This window comes from Symsagittifera roscoffensis, chromosome 3 (assembly GCF_963678635.1).
Source record: "Symsagittifera roscoffensis chromosome 3, txSymRosc1.1, whole genome shotgun sequence".
Taxonomy (NCBI): Eukaryota; Metazoa; Xenacoelomorpha; order Acoela; family Convolutidae; genus Symsagittifera; species Symsagittifera roscoffensis.
Window position 1 is genome coordinate 82,972,424 of NC_087064.1, and position 22,418 is coordinate 82,994,841.

General features: G+C 34.4%; 1 protein-coding gene across 1 annotated transcript; it reads right to left on the reverse strand.

Moving 5' to 3' along the window:
• Nucleotides 1-3,168: 3,168 nt before the first annotated feature.
• On the reverse strand, nucleotides 3,169-20,810 carry LOC134842288 (uncharacterized). Its single transcript, XM_063858560.1, has 10 exons — nucleotides 20,658-20,810; nucleotides 20,516-20,592; nucleotides 20,035-20,223; nucleotides 19,505-19,655; nucleotides 15,168-15,599; nucleotides 14,730-14,832; nucleotides 12,785-12,907; nucleotides 12,487-12,581; nucleotides 8,405-8,741; nucleotides 3,169-3,515 (listed from the first exon to the last, which is right to left on the reverse strand). The coding sequence occupies exons 1-10, from the start codon at nucleotides 20,678-20,680 to the stop codon at nucleotides 3,405-3,407; spliced, it is 1,641 nt and encodes a 546-aa protein (XP_063714630.1). The 5' UTR covers nucleotides 20,681-20,810; the 3' UTR covers nucleotides 3,169-3,404.
• Between the last annotated feature and the right edge of the window lie 1,608 nt (nucleotides 20,811-22,418).

Here is a 22,418-nt window from a genome sequence, read left to right on the forward strand (position 1 = left end):
TTAAAAAAGGAGGAAAACTCCACTGTCGAACAGCAAAAAGCAAAGGTCACGAAAAAAAAATTGACTTTTAGTTACGAAAGTTGAATTTAATTTCCAGCGAAAACACTTTCCCAGCGAAATAAAAAACTAGCTATTGATCTAGTTTTTCTCAAATTGGGTTTTTTAATCAAAAAGTGAAAATCATTAAGTTTTCTTGAAGTTCAAAAAGATTTTAGGCAATATATTTTTTCCTTCGAATTTCAAAAATTGAAGTTTCCTCAGATTATTTCTGTGTTGACTTGCGTTCAATGATTCTGTTTCCAAATGCATGGGGGCTATGTTTGTAAAATTGATTTTGAATCAAATGCCTATCTAACACAAAATAAAGGAAACAGCAAATTAGTTTCATCATGTATTGTCATGTCTGATTACCCTAGAGATCAGTTAAGATAACGCAATTGGATACTAGGATTTTTCCCGTTAAAAACTTTGTTCACCAGATATGTCGAAATTAGAATCGGTATATTTCGATTCAGTTCAAAATGAACTCATTTTTTTGCGTCCCTGGCTTAAATATTTGGTCTCAATTTTTGTGCATGGAAAACGCATGGAATTACACTTAGTTTTAATTTTTTCTTTTGTTTAAGGATCAAGCAATTTAACTGAAACCGATTGAAGCAAGAGAATTCGAAATGTTTCGAAATCATTTATTTTTTTTATAAGAATAAGTTATTTTCTTAGAAATAAGTAATTTTCATAGCTTGGATTTTTTGGCAAAAACTATTGGAGCAATGAGATTTTGAAATCATAGCCAACTGACAGTTGGAAAAAAGTAACAAACGCAAGGAAACAGAAAAAAAAACTGACTTGTTTTTGAGAAAAACTTTAACTTACGAAGTTTTAAGGAAAAATGTAAGACCTCAATGCTCTTCAATTTTCAAGAACAATGTATATCTGAAATTTTGATAAAAACTAGATAGCTTGGATTGTTTCGCAAAAAATCAAGTTATTGAAGCAAGGTATTAAAGAGAAGACATTTCAAAAAAATTAGCCAAATATTAGTTCGAAAAAACGAATGAACGCAAGGAAACAAAAAAATTGCCTTGTTTCTGAAAAATTTCAATTTGCGAAATTTAAAAGATAAATGTGTGCCCTCAAACCTTCCAATTTCACAAACAATTTCTGCTTGATCACTTTTTGGGTAAAATTCACCAAGCTTGAAAAAACTGGATCGATAGGTAAAATTTATTTTTCGCTGGGCAATCTGATAATCAAATTCTATTTTCAAAATTAGAATCCAATCACGTTTTTCAACCACCTTTACAATTTCGCTGTTCAATAGTGCAGTTTGCCTTCCTGTTATCAAAGCAAATGAAGTGACCTTGAAAAAAATCAAAAGTCAAACAGCGAAAAATCAAATTGCGCGTGAACAAAATTTTAGACTTTTTCGTGAAAAAAATCACATAGACCTCTTTAAGAGTACTCACTACGTTCGTTTAATTATAAGAGTACTCAATAAGTCCAGAAGTTGAATCCTATGCAAAAAAAAATTTTTGCGGGGAAATTGTATAGTACCCAGTCTCAACACACTTAATATCACAAGTGAAAATACCATGATTTTAGGAAAACAATGTCAGATATCATTTTAATTTTGGAAAGTTTCATATGATTAGCAAAAAATTCGTAATTAAGGTCATTTAAAACAGCCAACAGATAGTTGGAAAAAAAGTCGTGATTGCAAGTTAAAGGAAAAAAAACACTGACATAATTTCTAGAAAAAAACAGCTTTCGAAATTAAGAGAGAAAAATGTAAGGCCTTGAAGCTTTTTGAATTTCAAAAATATTTATGATTGACACTTTTTGATAAATTCAACCCAACTTGAAAAAATTAGACCAGAAAGTAATTGTTTTATTGCGCTGGCAAATTTGAAAATTGAAATCCACTTTCGAAAATATGATTCGATGACATTTTTCATGACCTTCATCTTTTTGTCGTTTGATAGTAGAGTTTGCTTTCTTTTTTATCAAAGCAAATGCCGTGAACTTAGACGAAATCACAAGTCAATTGCGAAAAATAAAATTTTAGCTGAAACAATTTTAAAGAATTTTCCTAAAAAATAACAATCACCAGAAATCACAAGTCAACAACGAAAATTTTTTTTTAGCTGAAACAATTTTAAAGAATTTTCCTTAAAAAATGAAAATCACCATGAGCTATTTAAGAGTATTCAGTACGTTCATGACTCGTAACATTCGATAATTATCTGGAGTAATAACCGAGCACAAAATTGCATCATTTTTGGTGAGAGTGGGGAAATGACAATACAGCAACAAACGCATTTTAACAAGCGAATATACAATTTAAATTATCCGGACAAAACTTGAATTTTCAAACGCGTTTTTCTCAAATTGGAGTAAGATTACATAAAAAGTGAACGGAACAACAGTTGCTCAAAATTTCACCAGAATTAATATGGGGCCATTTTTTCTCAACAAAAATTTTACCCCAAAAATGGGTCATTTTGGCTTTTTTCAATTAATCAAGATTTACGCTGAAACTACTTTGTTAATTGATAAGAAAATTATATCACAGGAAGCCGCTCAACAAAGTTTAAGAAGGATTAAATCTCCAACAATTTGCGCAAATTGTTTAAAATTTATATTTAAGCAGAGATTCTGGGTTTTATGTAGTAAAAATCACATTTATTTACTATCAAGTGAAATTTTTTTCTCTTATACTGGTTTTCGGAGATTTAACCCTTCTTACACTTTGTTGAGATGCGTAAGAGGCTTCCGGTGATATAATTTTCTGATCAATTAACAAAGTAGTTTCAGCGTAATTCTTGATTAATTGAAAAAAGCCAAAATGACCCATTTTTGGGATAAAATTTTTGTTGAGAATTTCGGAGAAAAATGGCACCATATTACTTCTGGTGAAATTTTAAGCTACTTTTGTTCCGTTCACTTTTTGTGTAATCTTAACCCAATTTGAGAAAAACGCGTTTGAAAATTCAAGTTTTGTTCGTTTTGTCCGGATAATTTAAATCAGCACTGTAGCTAGTGCCAATTGAAAGAGCTCTTCTGATAAATGAACTAAGCCAAATTGAAAAAACATAAACTAGCTAGCTCACTGCTTGAATTTGAATTAAATCTCAAGAAAATAATTAATTGATTGCTTTTTCGTACAATTCATTTTAATGAAAATTAAATATTTACAACTATTTATCATAGAAAGGCATTTATTTGGCTTAAAATAGACTTATTTAACTGTTTTGATTGTTATCAACGCATTGAAAATTGTGCATATGTCAGCACAATAAATTCATTTCACTAGGCATATAATGATAGAGCATTCAAAAAACGAAACTATTTTAAACTTCAAAAAAAAATTGAAATATGAAGTACATTTTTCAGCTCTAAAAACTTTAAGATGACATGAAGTTTGTTGGTAGATATCCAGTTTTTGTTCCTAGTTGACAGAACAGCCAGTCTTCTGAGCCTGGCATCTTGGAGACAACAACAACCTCGTCGCCCGTCTAAAAACAAGCCAAACCTTGCTTTACAAAAATTAACAACTGCCGCAGCAATTAGTGCAAAACAACTCAAAAATCAAAACATAGCCGAGAGACAGTTAGCAAAGAGTCAATGAACGCAAAGGAAAAAATTGACTTAATTTCTGAAAAAACTTCAATTTTCGACATTCAAACAAAAATATATGGCCTTAATGCTCAAGAGCAAATTATTATTGGCACTTTTTTGATTGAAAAAACCCAAATTGATTTGCATTATATTTGGAAAAAATTTTATCCCGCTGGAAAATCTAAAATTTAAATTCCGCTTTTGAAATTAGAAAGCAATCACATTTTTGCGCCATTTCAGCTTTCATAATTGAGGAGTGCATTTGAAAACCTTCTAGTAAATCAACTTGAACTGAAATCAAAAAGTGCATATATATATCTAAAGCCACTCATATGAGCATTTATAAGTAAAAAAACAAAAGTAATGCATTCACAGCATTTTAAAACTTTTCCTGAAAAAAGTCATCACGACCTATATAAGCGTCCGAACTACGTAAACCGACTTAAAAATAGAAAAAAAGTATTTAATCACAGAGGCGAAGCGATACTTAATATTCCATAGCAAACATCTCTTGCGATAGCAACCGTTCATATAACATAGCCAACAGAGTCGGAAAACGCAACAAAACGCTGTTTGGAAAGTCAATGAACTCAAGAAAACAAAAAAAAATACCGTGTTTTTTTGAAAAAAAAAAACACAAATTCCAAACTTTAAAGAAACAAATATATTGTCTTAAGGCTCTTTGTATTTCTAGAACGATTTATGATAGGCACTTCTTTCATAAATTTTACCTTATTTGAAACCAATGAATCAATTGGTATTTTTCTTGAGCTGGGAAATCTGAAAAGTTAAATCTGCTTTCGAAACTAGAAGTCGATCACGTTTTTTCTGACCTTCACACTTTTTCTGTTCGATAATGAAGTTTTCTTTCCTTTCAAAAAAAGAAATTACTTAATTTAAAAAAAAAAGTAGAACAGCGAAAGATGTTTTTTCCTCAACGAAAAACTTTTTTTATTCTTATATTTTGTAATGAAAACAGCACAGCAACCGGCTAGCCCTTCTTTATTTTCTGCACCTAAGACAATTATGTACTGAGAAAAAATTAAAACGTACAAAAAAACGTACCATTGTGAAAATACTATTGCGAAGATTTCTCATGAGTGTTAATTTTAAAAAAAATTCAGGCCAATGTCTCCAGAAAAACTCTGAACTGAAGATTTTCTTTTTCATTTAGAAGAAGCTCAACAATTTGATGAACAGCCAAATTGAACATTATTTACAGGAACTAAGCCGACACCTAATCAGTTGAAAATTTCATTTTAAAATTCAATGGAATCAAATTGGAAAACTAATCGTAAAAAATAATTCAACACAGATGAGAAGCTGAGTTTCGCGCCACTTGCGATACAACACAAACATAAGAAAACTAAGTGAACCAAAATTCCAATATTAAAAACCAAGTGAACCAAAATTTTTTGTATGTCTAGATAAAAAGCAACTAGGGGCCCAGCAAAAAATAACCTGTTGTTTCGATTAAACCTATGATCTCAGATTTGGCAGGATAGTTAGCGATAAAAGTCTAAAAAACGGTCAACTAATCAAAACTTTGACATTTCGGAGAATCATAGCTTTTTGTGTGAGAAATAGGGCGTAGCCGCTTCTTCAGAAAGGATTCATTCAACCTGTAATTTCGATTGAACCCAAAGTCTCAGCATTGGAAGGTAATTCTCGAGAAATTTCGAAAACTTTCAAGAAAAAGGGTAAAACAAAACTTTTCCGAGGGCCATAAGTTTTGGTTTAGGAAAAAATTGACAGTAGTCGCTTAAAAAAAATGAGTTTCGCATAACCCGTTGTTTGAATTGAACCCATAATATCAAATATGGCAAGGTACTTTTCGAAAATATTATTCAAAAATTTTAAAAAACGGTCAAAAATTTGACTTTTTCGACGGCCATAACTTTATGTTTGAAAATGTTTGCACAGCCGCTGATACAGGAAGCTCGAAACCCATTCTATTCATTGAAACCCAAAAACTCAAATTTGAGCAGGTTTTTTTTTCGAGAAAACGAAAAGAAAAATCAAAAATATGGGTCAAATAATCTCCAACAGACTTTTTCAGGTACACAGTATACAGGCACACAATGGAGTAGGCCGTCTTTCAATTGATACACCTTTTTGAAAACCAGTAAAAGTTTCAGAAAAACTATCATTTTATTAAGCGAAACAAAAAAACAAAGAAGGAAATACGAAGTCAAGGTAAGGAAAGTTACAAATTTTATAGGATTAAATAAAACACTACAAGCTAATTAAAAAAAAAAGCGCGCAGCAAAAAGAAGGATTTCAAGATGTGACAACAGTACAAAACTGATCCTGGTTAGATTCGAATCCCGCACCTTTGCCGCAATATTCATTAACTCCAGGCTGAGTTGGTCGTGAACGCATGGAAGTTTAACTTCATTATGAACCAAGATACAAGTGATTCTGTTAAACAAGTTGTAAACCCGAAAACAAGTCTATATTCCAGTTGGATAACGCTTGCTAATCGCAAGCGCAGGAAAAAACCGTACAATGCTCTTTTAGAGGTCACTACATATGTACACACACTTTTACAGACGAAATTCGCTATTAATCTAATTTAATTCAAAGCTCTTTCAAACTCAATACATAGCCTAGGGTCAGCTGAAAACGCGTTAATTAACTCAAAACCTTCTGAAAAATGAAATTTTGTTCAAAACAAATGCATCACCGCCAAGTCCTTTTAATTTTTAGCAGCTTAGACGATTAACACAGAGGCGAAGCTGAGTTTCGCTCTACGATACAAAAGAAAATTAAAAAAAAAAAGATAAAAAAACTAGACCTAATGAATTAATAAAGCTAGTTTGAGACAAAAAACATGCCAAGACAAAATAATGTGTAATAAGCACCGAAAAATAAGGTACCAACGCCGAAAATACCTCTTCAGAAACCTTGTCAAAAGTAAAAAAAAAACATCAAAACTTCAAACTTCTGAAAAGTTATTAAGTCCACCTCACCCTTAAAACACTTTATTTGCTCATCAAATGAAACTGTATGAGCGCACTAAGCCAATATAAAATATGCCGAAACCTATTAAGCCACAAAAAAAGAAAATATAAACAGCCGAAATTTTTTAAATAAAAACTAAAGACTATTCAAAAGTTATAAAGTCCCTCTCAACCTCAAAACACAGACACGCACATACAAAACTTTTTTTGGCTCGTCGAAAGATGCAATATGAGGCCAATAAGCCGATATAATATAGGTCGAAACCTATCAAGCCAAAAACAAAAAAAATCGGAAAAAAATTGTTAGCATGAAAAACTTGAACTATAATTCTATAGGAATTTTTGCATTTTGTGCAATCCAGAGATGAGCATTAAAAAAGTGTTTCCGCTGAAACGAATCAAAACTAGGTCACTAAGCCGATAAAAAAAATATGCCTAAATCATACCAGCAGCAGAAAATTTTCTTCTGCCGGTATGATTTAGGCCTACTTTTTATCGGCTTAGTGACCTAGTTTTGATTCGTTTCAACGGAAACACTTTGATATACATATATATACGAGGTAAAGTTTAGTAAAAAACAAACAGCAAACAGAGTGAAATCAGAACACTAAAAGAAACTATAATGTGAAAAATTATATGCGTGGGATCGGTTTTTTTGGAGACGCTATGAAAAAATTTATCAATTTTTTTCAAAAAAATTTAGTTTTTCTGATGGGAAGTCCGCCCACTTCCCTGTGTGCCTGCATAATTCCCTAGTCTCTTTTTACCTTACCTCACTTTCTACTGCTTTCGAAGTGTGTGGGGAGATTTTGACCCATTTTTGGATTTTTTAAAAACATTTTCTCGAAACTACCCTCCCAGTTTTCTCGAGATTTTGTGTTCAATGGATAAAACAGGTCCTGGGGAAGCTCCTCCTCTGAATAAGCGTTTACGCCCAAATTGTTTGAAACTTTTTGACTCAAAAACTACCATCCCAAAATTTTAATTTTTCTCTAAAACTACCCTCCCAAGTCTGAAGTTTTCATTTCAATCCCTAAAACGCTCTATGGGAAGCTCCCTTGGTTTAGCGGCGAAGCTCAAACTTCATAACGAGAAAAGTTATGACCCTTGGAAAAGTCGTATTTGTAACTTTTTTGACCGTTTTGTCAAAAATTTTGACTTTTCTCGAAAACTAACCTCCCAAATTTGAGATTTCGATTTCAACGAGTAAAAAGGGTCGCGGTAAGCTCCACTGCATAAACAGATACGGCCAAATCTTTATTACAGGCAAATTTATGGCCCTCAAAAAAGTCCAATTTTTGGTTTTTTTGACCGTGGGAACAGGTTGTGGAAAGCCTCCGTGCATAAATTGCAACGCCTAAAAAACTGTACAATGTGTCTGGAAAAATTCCAAAATCACAAGAATTTTCACGCATACTTTAATAGAGCAACAACTAAGGTGTGAACCCAATTTTGAAATTACATTTTTCATCCTACATCAGTACAACAAAAAAATTATCAAATAGGTACCTCCAGCTTTAGCTGAGCTTCTAGTTCCATAAATCAATTCAGTTTGAAACAAAAGGTGAAGAACTAATTTTGCGTCATTTCCAGTTTCACTTATCAAACGCGTAACTTAAACTCTATTTAGATCATGTAAGCAAGCTTCAGAAAAAATTGAAGGTAGGCCAAAAAAACTACCTTGATCAAATTTGCATGCTACCAACCGACCTAAATTGACACAAAATTAGCAGCCAATCGGACTGAAACAAGCCAAAAAATTGTTGCGGTACGTGGAATATTACTTTGAACCCAAAAGTACGATTGTGTTGAATTAAACTGACCTTTACCGACAACTCGTCGTGTTTAGTCGCCTGATAGTCATACAGCACCCAGCGTTTGTCAATTCCGATTCCATTGTTTGATGTAAGACTGCCTATAGTCTTTCCAGGTGCAACTGCTTCGAATTGCCGAGAAGATGAAGCGCTAGAGGGCGACAAAGAAATATCCCGTTTGACTTGGACGAAGTTTGACGGAAATATTCCTTTACTTCCAAACAGTTCCCCTTCTTTCCAGTTGGCGTCTATCGTTTTCAGTAGCTTTATCTCGTCTCCTGCTCGAAAAGAGAGATCTCCTGGACACTGGCCGTTGTAGTCGTACAGTGCGACACAATAAGGTTCACTGAAATAGGACTAAGTTTCAAATGTCGACAGTCGCTATTGAAAACGTGAGAATCTTACTTTCCAAATCGATGAAAGGCAGAAGGAATATTACAGAAAAAAGCTTTTATTTATGGTTTTCATTTTTTAAACAGAGGCAAAGCTGAGCTTCGCACCACTTGCGATACAACTAGAACTATCAAAATGAATGAAGATAGTTGTGAAAAAAAAAAACATGCCAAAACAATAGAATGCAAAATCAGCATCGGAAAAAAATTAACCAAGCGCTGCCACAGCCGAAAAGATATGAGCACAAACCCTTCCAGCCGAATTTCTAATTACTAATTCCAGCCGATTTTCAAACTAACTCAAAATTCTTACGTCGCCCTTTCCCTTATAACACACAAGCAAATAAAAAAAATTTCGCGCACCAAACGACGCAAAAAGAGGCTACAACGAACCGAGAGGTGAAAATGCAACCAACTTGAAAAGTGCAATGGGGTGCGTAAAAAATGTGTTTCAATGAAACGACCAACAATTAGGTCACTGATCGATAAAAAAAAAGCCAGAATAAATTGGGCCGAACACAGATATTAAACGAAAAAAAAAAACCAAAAAGGACACAAAGTCAAAGTAAGTGAAATTACAAGTAAATCAAAAACTAAAAGCACCATTCAAAACATGCGCGCAGCAAAAAAACGATTCCAAGATGTGGCAGCTAAGCAGACAAAAGATCAGCAGACAAATAATTGGCCGACAATTTTATTTGAAACAGGATAATTCCCGTTTTTAATAAACATGTCCTGGCCAGATTCAAACCAAGGACCTTTGCGTCCCAGGCGTATTCGTTATGTCCAGGCTAAAAAGCCAGGAACGCTAAAAAATTTGATTTAATTATGGAACAAGGCACCACATTTCAACTAATTATGGAACAAGGCACCACTAGAGATGAGTCCAGATGAGATGAGTCCTGTGAACAAAGTTATTTACGGGAAAAAAGACCAACTTTTTGCTTCCTTGAAGCAGAAACACGAAGGCGAAGATGAGCTTCGCACCACTTGCGATTCGAAAATGAATGACTATGATTTAAATCAAATGAAAAGAAAACTTCAACAACTTTTTGACACAAAAAAATGCAAACAAAGCCCGAAATACCCGGAACAAAATTAACTGCACCATTAAAAACTTTCGAAAGAGCTTTCCGAATGCTAGAAAAGAAGTCGAACTTTCAAAAACCTCCTTTCTGCGGGAACTAAGTCAGCAAAATAGGCAAACAGGAAAATCTACAGAGGCGAAGCAAACACAAGCAAGGAAAATGCAACAAAGAGCTCTAAACACTAGCCACCAAAAATACATCAAAAATTATTTCAATGGTCCGGATTTGAAACTCCGTCCTGATAATTACATCCTTACATCTGCACCAGGGTCACTTGGAAAAAACTAGTGGCCCAGCTAAGGCTGGATGTACCTAATTTAATATATATACTTTTTCATATTTTGTATTGATACAGAATTGCGAAATTTTCAAATTTTCTTAAACTGGACTTTACGCAAAACCCTAGTAAATTCTCAGCTTAACTAGAGTTTAGCTGCTTATTTAAAGGAGAAAACTACAACAAGCTCTTTCATTTGATATCTTTAGCGTAAATTTGGCTGGGTAGTTTTCGAAAAAATTGAATAAATTCCAAAAAACGATCAAAAAATCATAACCTTGATTTATCTTAAGCCCAAACTTTTCTCTACTTGAGCATGAGAATAACCTCTTATGCAGGGAAGATTTTTAGATTGGGCCCTTAATATGAAATTTAAGTAGTTTTCGAGATAGTGATCAAATTTCGTTAATAAAAAAAACGGAAAAAATTTCAAAAAACGGATTTTCCCGAAGTTCAAATCGACTTTTCTTCAAAAAAAATAGGGTGAAACAGATTACGCAGGCAAAATCAAAGAACTATGTTAGTTATAACTATCAACTACAAAATCAGCAGGATAGTTTTTGGAAAAAAATTTTTCAAAGAACGGGCGAAATTTCAAAAATTGAACATTTTCAAAGGCGATATACTTTTTCAAAATGCAGGGCATGGCAACTTGTGCAGAAAAGATTCATATAATTGGTTTTTTCTTTCGATTAAACCCTTTATCTCCGATTTGGCAGGATAGTTATGGATAAATTTTAAAATTAACCAAAATGTCAGATCCCTATGTTTTTTTCTTTTGATTGGAACCTTTCTCTCACGTTTGTCCATTTAATACATTTAATATTTGAGAAAATCAAAAAATTCAAAATAAATGGTCAAAAATCCCTCTACTGAAACTTTCGAAGACCGTAGAACGTGGGCTAAAACGAAAAATTAACCATGCAGGCACATAGAAGAGCAGCCAGTTTGTCCATTGGCAGCAAGTTTTGAAAAAAGAGTACAGTAGTTTTCGAGAAAAATTGAAATTTCTGCGAAAAGTGCAAAAAAAATTCGAAAGCGTCGCAAAAAAAAACAAATCCCATGCATTTTTTAATACCTGTTTATTCAAACAGGACCTAACACTAGCCAAAACTAAAGCAACATTGCTTCTGATTAAATAGGCTTAAATATGATTTAAATGAAATATACCAAAGTGCCACCAAAGCGCACTTTTATTTGCGACTTAGGTTAGAAAAAGAATTCTTCGTAATAATACACTACGCATGGATTGTGTAAAAATAGCGGAAAGTTTTCAATTTGTAAAGAAACAGGTCCCGACTGGAAACTAACTCCCTGGCTCTGGTGTCTCAACATGGGTGTTACAGCAACATCGAAGAAAGCTGACACTTCAAAAAAAATCGGGTTACGAGAATGAAGCCGACAAAATAGGCAGACGGGCGATAGCCTGAAAAAGCACAATAAATCAAGTTTTTTTTAAAAAAAAAACAGTTCCCACTCGGACTCGATTCACAAGCCTTTGCCGTCTCAAGCAAGAGCGTAAGCTCTACGACACATGTGCCGGATGGTTGGCTGAATTTGAAGTTATAGTCAGAAACTATGCATTCGAAAGTAAACAGAAAATAAATTTTTAAAAATCAAACAAAAATTCGCTTGAAAAGTTTTTTCATTTCCAAACTGAGATTTTTAGCGTGTATAGAAAAAACCTGTTAAAAAGTTGTATGAAAATTCCTTTCATTGTGCTACTTTCTTCGAATTGAATTTTAAAATCAATTGAATAGAATTTTCAAAAAAAACGGTAAATAAGCCGACTGAAATTGGGCCGAAATCAAATAAGTCTACTAAAAACAATTTTACATATGACATTTTTTTACCAGTATATTCAGTAACGCATTAAATATAGGCACAATAACTCGAGGTATTAACCGTGCAACGTGCTGAAAAAGGAGATGTTGAAACTGGAGATCATCCTGTTAACAAAGTTGTTTACGAGAAAAAAAGTACCCGATTGCAATACCCTTGCTTATCGCAAGGTAATTCAAATAAGAAAATGATTTTTCAGTGATTCCCTGAAGAACATTCGCTAAAAGTCTTCGGCATGAAAAGAAAAGACTGATTTTGATTTCAGTCAGCCTATGAAAGAGCTCCAAATGTTTTGGTTCCAACACAAACTTGATTTGAAATGGAGCTAAACTAAGGTTGCCAATTCTACTTGCATTCATGCAAATACTACGTATATAACTAAAACAATTAGTCACCTTTCTCTGCTTTTCCTGCAAAAATTACCTAATTACTATCAACCATTCTAATTGAAGAGATTATATAAACTCTACAGGTCTTTGGCCAAAAACTTACCCAGAATCTTTGAGAGAACTGGCATTGAGATATTTCTGCTGGGTATTGCTGAATGGTTTCTTTGGAATAGGTGGAGGCGGCTTGGCTCCCGCCGGCTGAAAAATCTTTTCTTTTTGAAAATTGTTAAAACGACAACGGTTCAGTTTTAGCTTACTGAGCATTAATCTTAAGCTGTTCATTTTATTGTTGCTTTAATTTCGCAGACCCGGCAAAGAGTTTCTTTACCTCTCGAACAAGAATATACAACTCATACATATCGTGGCTGAAGTAAAACTATAAATTGTAGATTTGATTTAACCTTCAGTTTGACGAAGTTGGCGGGGAACATACGAGGCGGCGACTGTGTAGGAGGCTCATGCTTAAGTCTTCCCAGCCACCACTCTTCAGTCACTGTGCCACTTAGCACGATAAGGTCACCTTTCTGAGCAGAAGAATCAATAATGCACTCACAAACAGGCTAACATAACCACTTAGGAAGAAAATTGTCCTTAAAAATATTCTACTCATATGGAAACACCGCGTGCCGCATGCAATGTGGCCCAAACAAGCGGACAGCAAATGAGACGGAAAAAAACTATTTGAAAAAAATTATCGCAACCTATATAAGAATCTGAGCTCGACTTAAACATACCAAGTCAGAGTTATTTAAAGTTAAGATAACATGAAAAAAACAAGAACACTTTTAAACAGCCATTAGACAAATGAAAAAAGTCAGAGAACGCAAGCTAAGAGAAAAAAAATCATTTCGTTTTTTCTCGAAAAAGATTTTTTTTGGAGAAAACTGGATCTATAGTTAATTTTTTTTATTTCGCTGGGATATCTGATAAATAAATTCCATTTTCGAAATCAGAAGTCGGTCGAATTTTTTGTGAATTATACACTTTGGCTGTTCTATAGTGGAATGTGCCTTCCTTTCAACAAAGGAAATGAACTGAAATTAAAAGAAATCAAAATTCAAACAGTAAAAAACATAAATTTGAGCCTGCACAAATTTTGAGACTTTTCCTTTAAAAAATCATCAGAAGCTCTATAAGAGTCTGAGTAATGTTCATCGTCCCTAAATTGCAATACAAATACCTTAGAGTACAAGAAAAGCAGGAACTGGTACAAATAAAACGAAAAACATAAGCAGACAATAATGAGCCGATAACTTTTTCATACTGAAGTGAATATTTTCCATTTAAAAAGCAAGTCCGAGCCGTCTACTAGTTTTGGTAACCAGTAGTTAAATTGGAATTTCCAGCTGCAGAACTGAATGCCGCACAAATTTCAGCTGCACAAATGAATCGCTAATTTTATAAAAAAAACTAGTTAACTCAAAAAAGTCTTATTTGATAACGGTTGGTTGTCGCGAGCGCAATAAACTGCAGCAACAAATCAAAACTACTTTCAGTTATCGTCGCGACCTACATAAGAGACTGCACTCTTAACATTTTGCGCATCAGAAGAAAAACCCATGCTTTGGAAAGTAATTTGAAAAAGCAGACAAACGATAAAAGGGCAAAAAGAGTAACTTGAACTTGATATAGCAATGAAGTAAGCTGAGGAGTCTAGCAGAAAAATCATGCGAACAAAGTTTTGACGATGGAAAAAAACTAGTAGCCGGTTGCAACAACCTTGCTAACAGCAATTGCAAAAACTCCAAAACTAAACGCCAAAACTTTCAATTAGCAGTCAAGATTCTCACTCTCCGGAATGGTGGCTCAAAAAATCTAGATTTTAAGAGCATGACTTTAACATGTGAAGTAAATTTGACACAGAGGCAAAGCTGCACTACACTAACAAGAAAAAAGCGAGAAAACGACAAAAAGCAGCTCTAAAAAGTGAAATAAGAAAAAGTATAAATACGCCTCGAATAGGTTGAAGTTTTGCAATGTGTCAGATTCGATCCTGTGACCTCGATATTTCGAGTTTCATGTCCTCGCAGCTGCGCAGTTGCTTGACGAATGCCAAACACTAACCACCAACAACGCAGAGACCAGATGATGAAAATTCCAATACTACAGATAGTGATTATAGCAAAAGTGGCGCCAATTGAACACCTTTATTTGCGAGCTAGTTTGGAAAAAGGAAGAGCCATACTATTACGCAACGCTTCCTAGCTCGCATTTTAAAAAAACGTTCACCAATTTCTTAGGATGAGAACAACGAAAAAACCCAAACCGCAGTTCGTGAATAAAAAGTCAAAAACATTTGGAATGAAAAAGCCTGGAAATTCAAGTTGCGTAGAGTTCAGTTCATACTTTGAAATTCAACTCTTCAGATGCGCCTGATTCGAAGTCGTGAATAGCCTCGTACAAAGTTCCTGTTGCTCCCACGTCAGTAGACCCAGATGTTGAGATGGAGCTAAAATTTAACCAAAACAACCCTTGCAGACAAAAATAATAAGATGTGAAGAAACATATACTTCAAATAATTTCCGACGGGCAACCGTTTTGAGTGAAATTTTCATTGAACTCTATTATGACGCGAAACAGACTTGAAAATGTAAATGCAATCTGAAAACCGGCATGAAAAAATGGATGAATTAGAAACTTATTAATATAATTAGATGCAAAATCAATTGCATGAAATGAATACTTTGATAGTGAGAATGTAAGATGATATTTAGACAATAGTCAATATTGCAATATTGTCGTAACTCTGTTAACATAAATCAAACAAGATTCAACAAGCATTACCTAGTAGGGAACCCCGAATGATTTTTCGCAACTTGAGCACCACTGTTACTGTTCTCAGTATATGTCGATGACGGTTCTTCAGCACGATTGAAGGCAGCAAAGGGGTCTGCGAACTGTGTTTTGGGTTTAGACTCAAACTGAGTGTCCCACGAACTGCCGCTCGAAGTGTAATTGCTCGAAAAACCTTGATTAATATAACCAGAACTATTAGCACTACCTCCATATGAAGAGGCAGAATTACTGTTATAACTTGTTATAAACGATGACGCAGACGTTGAATTTGATGTTGATGCTATGTTCTGATTGGTAGGTTGCTGAGATCGGGTTGATGTGGGTGTATATGTCGGAGTGTATGAGCTGCCATATAAGGTTCCCAACCGTCGCTTTAGTTCCTCTACTGATGTAGCTCCACTGGATGGTTTATTCTCAGACCTGAACACAGTAAAACAAATACGAACCAATCGAAATACGTCACTTTTTTTCTGCTGAAAGCAGGCCGTGGCTGGTAAAGAAGAGAACTTTCCCAAAAAATGGGTTTCTAGATTGAACACTTAACCTGAGAATTGGCACGGTACTTTTCGAATACAGTAAAAATCCAAAAACTATCCAAGTTTCAAAACTTTCACTTGTTTAAAAGCCATATTTTTTCTTCAAGAATCTGGGCGTAGCAAATTATAAAGATAAGCTTCCAATAACCTGTTGTGTCGATTAAACCTATGATAACAGATTTGGCACTATAGTTATCGAAAAACGTCCAAAAAACTGTCAACAAATCCGATAGTTGACATTTCCGAGAATCATAGCTTTTGCTTAAAAAGCTTGGACATAGCCGCTTTCGCAGAAGAGATTCACCCAACCTATAATCTCGAGAAAAGTCAAAGATTTTTAAAAAACGGTAAACATCAAAAATTTAACTTTTCTGAGGGCCATAATTTTAAAAAGTTTGGGCGCAGCAGCTCAGGGCAAGAAGCATTTCAAAACTGCTCTATTCATTGAAACAAAAATCTTACATTTGATAAGTTAGTTTTTAAGACAAAAAAATTTTGACGATATTTTTGATTTTTTTTTTCGTTTTAAAAACTAACCTCCCAAATATTCCTCCGCAGAAATTGGGGAATATGCAGCCCCCCGAACACCAGGGGAAAATTCAGGCACACAGGGGATGTAAGAACTATTTCTACCTTTACACCTTTTTGAAAATCGTTACTTTTTACGCTAATTTTCAAAAAGTAATAAAATTTTCCAAAGCCTCTCAAAAAAAGTTAAACAAAAAATCCAATCCCACATATTCTCATACCTATTTTTATCAAACAAGAACTCTGAGCAAACATGCCAAGAAAAATATTTGAAATTAAAATTAGCAACTGAACAAAACTTACGAAAAGGAAAAAGGCCGAAAAACTTTGAACAGACACCAGTTGAGCCGAAAAAAAAACTGACTTTGTAAAAAAAATTTTTTAAAAAGTTTTAAGTCTCCCATGAAACTACCCTGTAGTAACTAGTACCCACCCAGTACTTTAACTTGAAGTTTCGAAAAATTGACCATGTCAGCTGAATAGCAGCATCATAAGCGATTCAACTGATTTTGTTAAACTAGTTGTTACCTCGAAAAACGTCTACATTCCGCTTTGATAATGCTAGCTAATCACAAGCGTAAACACTTTTCATCTATCGAACTTTGCTGGAAAAAATGAACGATGTTAAAGAACTTTGATTTCGAAAAATCTTTTATGAAATTCACTTTATTCGTTATACTAACCCGATTCAAGAAAAATGGGTCAGTAGCTGATTTTTTTCTTACGCTAGGAGTTTGAAAATTAACATAACTTTCGAAACTTAGAGTCATTCACGTTTCTCGCGCTGTTTGAACTTTTCCTAGTCGAGAGCGGAATGTGGCTTCTTTTTAGCAAATGAATGTGTACAGAATTTAACAAGGTATCAGTCTAACCAAAAAATGTGAACAATTTTTAAGGCTTAACATTTTAAAAAGAGGCGAAGCGGAGCGTTGCGACACAACACAAACCTGAAAAACATCAGTCAAAAAATTTCCCACGGATATATCATTTCTCTTGCAAAAAATTAAGGATCCACCGCTTCTGCAGGAACCATTATCGCAACCGGTGCTTTCAGTTGAATTTTTCATCGCAAATTTGATTGTTAAATTTAGAGAAAATTCGAACATAGCCAATCGAAGATTGGAAAAAAGTAATGAACGCAATAAAAACATTAAAAAAACACGGACTTTCTTGAAAAAATCGTACCTTTCGAATTTCAAAGAAAAAATAGATGCCCTTTAAGCTCTTTAAATTTCTAGAATAATTTTTGATTGGCGCTTTTTTGATAACATGAACCCAACTTGACAAAACTGGATCAACAAGAGAAGTTATTATTCCGCTAGAAATCTAAAAATCAAATTCCACTTTCAAAACTAAAAATCGTTCACTTTTTTTTCGCGCCATTTCCTCGTTCGTATTTGGAGAGTGCTATTTACGTCACTTCAGCAGATGAATTTCAATTGAACTCAAAAAGTACATATATACCTAAGTGCATTCATAAATGCATCAAATATGTATGAATGCACGTAGTAGTTATATGAGACTTTTAAGACTTTTCCTGAAAAAAGAAAAACAAAAAAAATCAAGACCTATATAAGAGGAGTCTTTAATACGTTCATTACTCTTAAAAAATTTCTGAACAACTGTCGAAAAGATTTCCAAAATCCACAAAATTTTCCTCCAAACAGAAAAATGTGGCCGCTTAAGCAGAGAAAATTCCCAAAACCGGGTTTCTCGATTAAACACAACCTGAAAATTTGCACCGTAGTTTTCACCTAAAGCCAAAAAGTTTGCAGAAAACTGTCAAAATTTCAAAACTTCGACTTTTTTGAAGGCCATAACTTTTATCCGAAACAAAATTGGCATAGCCAGTTATAAAGGTAGACTTTCAACAACCTATTGTTTCGATTTAACCTATGACGATATCAGATTTCGCAAGATAGTTAGCGAGAAAAGTCCAAAAAACAGTCAACTAATCATAAATTTGACATTTCAGAGAATCATAGCTTGCTTTTGTGCACAAAAATAGGGCATACCTGCTTATACCCACTCAACCTGCTATTTCGAGTTTGACAGGGTAGTTCTCGAGAAAAGTCAAAAAGATTTAAAAAAAAAACAATCAAAATAATCAAAAATTTAACTATTGCGAGGGCCGGAACTGTTGTCAGAAAAAAATTGGAAATGGTCGCATAAATAATTGAGCTTCCCAGAACCCGTTTTTTGAATTCAACCCAAAATTTTAACCAATTATGGCAGTTAGTTTTCGGGAATATTCAGAAAGTTCAAAAAACGGTCTAAAATCCAAAAATTTGACTATTCCGAGGGCCATGATCTTATGTGTAAAAAAAATTGGACATAGCCGCTCAAGCAGGGAGCTTTTAGAAATCCATTCTAATCATTGAAACCAAAAACTTAGATTTGAGAAAGGTATTTTTCGAGAAAACGAAAAAAATTCCAAAAATATGGGTCAAATATTCCCCCAGAGACTTCTTCGAAGGCTGTAGACAGAGATGTCAAGTACAAAAAGACTCTACGGAAGTATACAGGCACACAGGGGAGTAGGCAGTCTTTCAATTGATACCCCTTTTGAAAAATCAGTAGAAGTTTCTGAAAAAAAAACTAAAATAATAAAAAAATAAACCGAAATAATTTGGGCGTTAAAAATAAACCGAAATAATGAAGTGGAACAAAATGCGAAGCCAAGGTAAGTTAAATTACAAATTGTAGGAATAAAGCAAACACTAGGAGCAACATTAAAGAAAAATGCTCGCAGCAAAAAAAAACGATTTCAAGATGTGACAACTAAGCAGACAAATAATTGGCCGACAATTTTTATTTGAAACCGATTATTTACCGTTTGAAAAAAAAAAAAACAGGTCCTGGTCAGATTCGAACCCAGGACTTTTGCCGTCACAGGCATATCCGTTACCTCCCGGCTAAGTTGACCGTGAATGCATAGAAGTTTGAATTCATTATGAACCAAGATACAAGTGATTCCATTAACCAAGTTGTTAACCCGAAAAAAATTCATATTCCAGTTTAATAACGCTTGCTAATCCCAAGCGTAGAAAACTCATTCAAAACCCCATCTAAAAGTCTAAGTCAATGAGACATATGTAAACAGCGCTAGTCATGCAGTCTAATATTCACTCAAATAATTTAGCTTTTTTTGGAATATAGAAATCGGAAAATACCTCTTACCCTATCCCTATATTCTATCAACACGTTTAACAGCTATGATTTTCAATAGAAGAACAACTTTCCACAGACAGTTAATCTAACTTTTCATTTGATGTCCCACGACTTGAGCCAGAATCCGATGCCATCGAAGCTCCTCCAAACACAGCCGAAGATGAACCGTCGACCATGCGACTCGACAGATCGTTCATCATCGTCTCATTTTTACCCGCTGCACTCATGGCTCCCGGGACACCTATGAGAGAGATCAATTCAACTACAAAATTTTAGCCATTTTGATTCGATGATGTAACAAATGTTAATTTTTTTCCAGTGGATAGTTTGGCCAAGGATACAGAGGTCGTTATATGTATAACCAACACTGCCTACTTTTGGCTATCTATTTATCTTTCTTACATCTGAAACTTATTTCGAAGTAGGGAAAAGTAATTGTGTTTGAATTTTCTCGCTTTTCTACAGAGTTGACTAATTCAAAATGTCGAATATACTGAACAGACCAGACCGTTAAAACGTTTAACTTAAAACGACTGACACATTTTGAATTCTTTTCAATTTTCCTTTTTTTAGCAAGAAGCCCTGAATAAATGTCATTTCGCTTTTTGAAACTAAGTCACCTTTGCTCATTTGGCCAGCAAGGTAGTTCGAGGTTTGCGCATTCATCCCTGCTCTAGTCTGGAGTTGCTGATTCATTGAGGACTGTAGCCTGTCTGCGGCTGCCGCTTGCACCTTTTCGTTTTGAGCAGCAGAGGACAAAGCACTTGAAGTGGCTTTAACTGCCGCTGATCGCGCACTCGGAGGAACGCCTGGACATTTTAGCAGATAATGGACACTAGAAGCACCCAATATTTAAGAACTTACTGCTAATGTCTTTTTTCTAAGATACTAAGGAAAATGATGTGCCAAGATTTCCAGAAACATTCCAAATTCAAAGTCCAATTAAATTTTTCAATTCAGACTAACAAATGGTGAATGAACTAGCAAATAAAAACTCACATATAGCGCAGACATATTTGGACTACAGTTATATAGTTCTCTTATTTAAATAATCATAGCCTTAGTAACAATTATTCATTTTTTTAAAATCAAGTAGCCTACTCGCATAAAATTTGGACCCCATATTGAATGCAGTCGAACTCCCAGATTTTGTATCTTCGTTTCCAAAACCTGTCTTGCTGAAAAAAACTAAACAGTTAAAAGCAAACTCTAGGCAATTAAAAGATATTTTCAAAACACTTACAAAAGATTCTTCTGAATATTCATGTTGCACACAAATGGAGAGTTCGCTTTTACGCCACAATTGTTCTAGACTCGAATTTGATCATCTCTTTATTAAAAACAAGTTCTCGATTGAATCACGTGGCCGATCAGTGTCTGTTATTTCTTGGCCATATTCACTGAAATTGAAGAAAAAACATTGCTGTCGAATTCAACCACAGATCTACTGTCGAATCTGCAGCCCTTCTTTACCTTCTGTGCAATTTCACGCAGACCAAATGGGCAATTATGAAACGAAACTAGCCAAATTGTTTAGGAGTTTGTGAAATCACCTAGCGATGAAGAAGGAAGAAAACATCTTGATTACCTATACATGCCATCATTGCTTTTCAATACATTGAAAAATATGACTAACAATATTGAATTTTTGTTGATATAAGTTGTGTATTAAAACGATAGTCAAGTTCAACTTTCGGACTTCTTCATATAATTTCAGTCAGTTTTGGCATCCTTGCCACACTACTAATATAACCATTCATTTATCACTGTCGATATTTAACACCATTTATCAATGAGGGAACGGAACAACATACGAGCTGCACAGCTCATCACGGCCAATGGCTTTTGTACCCCTACTTAAGAACTAAATGCAATTTATTAGGTCATTTTTCTGGTCTGGGTAATGTAACCTCATCCGCAAGCAACGACCACGCATCATGGTGGGCCTCGAACATCCGACCTTTCGATTGAGAGGCGGAGACGTCACCACTTCACCACCGCTCCCCTGAAGTCACTTCACACCATACAAAGCCGACAAATAATTCGAAAACGTATTTTTTCGAATACCAAGCAGATCACAAAGCTTCGCATTACATTCACTAATAAAAAAAACGGTTCGAAAAGTTGAAAAATTTGCACACGATGGGAGTCGAACTATTGTCCAAACTTCTGCAGAACGTAACGCCAGATACAGTCGTGAGCCACAGAATCCTGCATATTCCAAAAACAGGCTTTCACTAAAGCGCCGGCTATAAAACAATTCGCATGAAACAACGCAAGCAAACCAAAACCTAAAACAACATCAAGAACCCCGAAAACAAAACTTTTACTGTATAACACAATGTATGTTGCACTCGAATATGTATTCAAAGAAGACTGCTCAAATAAGCGATTACTGCATCGTATAAATTTGCAGCTTACATATTAAAACAAACGAACGAAATATTTCGCTCTTTAATACCTCCATACTTTTTGAAAATTAGCACAGGTGAAACGTCTTTTTATTTACATGTTGCAGCATTGATCTTTCAGATGGTATCAGAAATTCCATCATTTTTGTTTAAAAACCGAAACCGTAATGAAGCACACTTATTTGTTTTTCGAGCATATTTCATCCGTTATTTTTATTCGAAATTCTTACAAAAAACGGCAGAGTTAAATGGTTCCCCCCTTTTTAACTCTTAACAACTTAACACCCTACAATTTCACACTTAAATTGTAGGACACCGAGTTAAATATATTCCGGATCTTTTTTTATGCCAGTTCAATTTTTTTCACTAGTTTCAAAAAATCTGAATTAGAATTGGAAGCAGCCTTTTGCACCCTTGTACAAAAGTCTAAATTGATGCGATTAGCTACAAGAAACAGAACTGATGACTGGTCATTCCTATTGGCCGAAATCATAGTTTTTGCCTCAGCATTGTAAAATTGAGTGATATGCCGGGCAGTTCCAGAGAAAACCCATGTTTTTATGAGTGTTATCAGCAAAACTCTGCAAAAATTA

Excerpts from the sequence above, each read along its gene's own strand:
- LOC134842288 (XM_063858560.1), bottom strand. The coding sequence starts at position 20,680 with ATGAATATTCAGAAGAATCTTTT. Across the intron at positions 20,224-20,515 it reads GGGGTCCAAATTTTATGCGA|GCGTTCCTCCGAGTGCGCGA; the intron begins GTAGGCTACTTG and ends TAAAATGTCCAG. Across the intron at positions 8,742-12,486 it reads AGTTCTCTCAAAGATTCTGG|TGAACCTTATTGTGTCGCAC; the intron begins GTAAGTTTTTGG and ends GTCCTATTTCAG.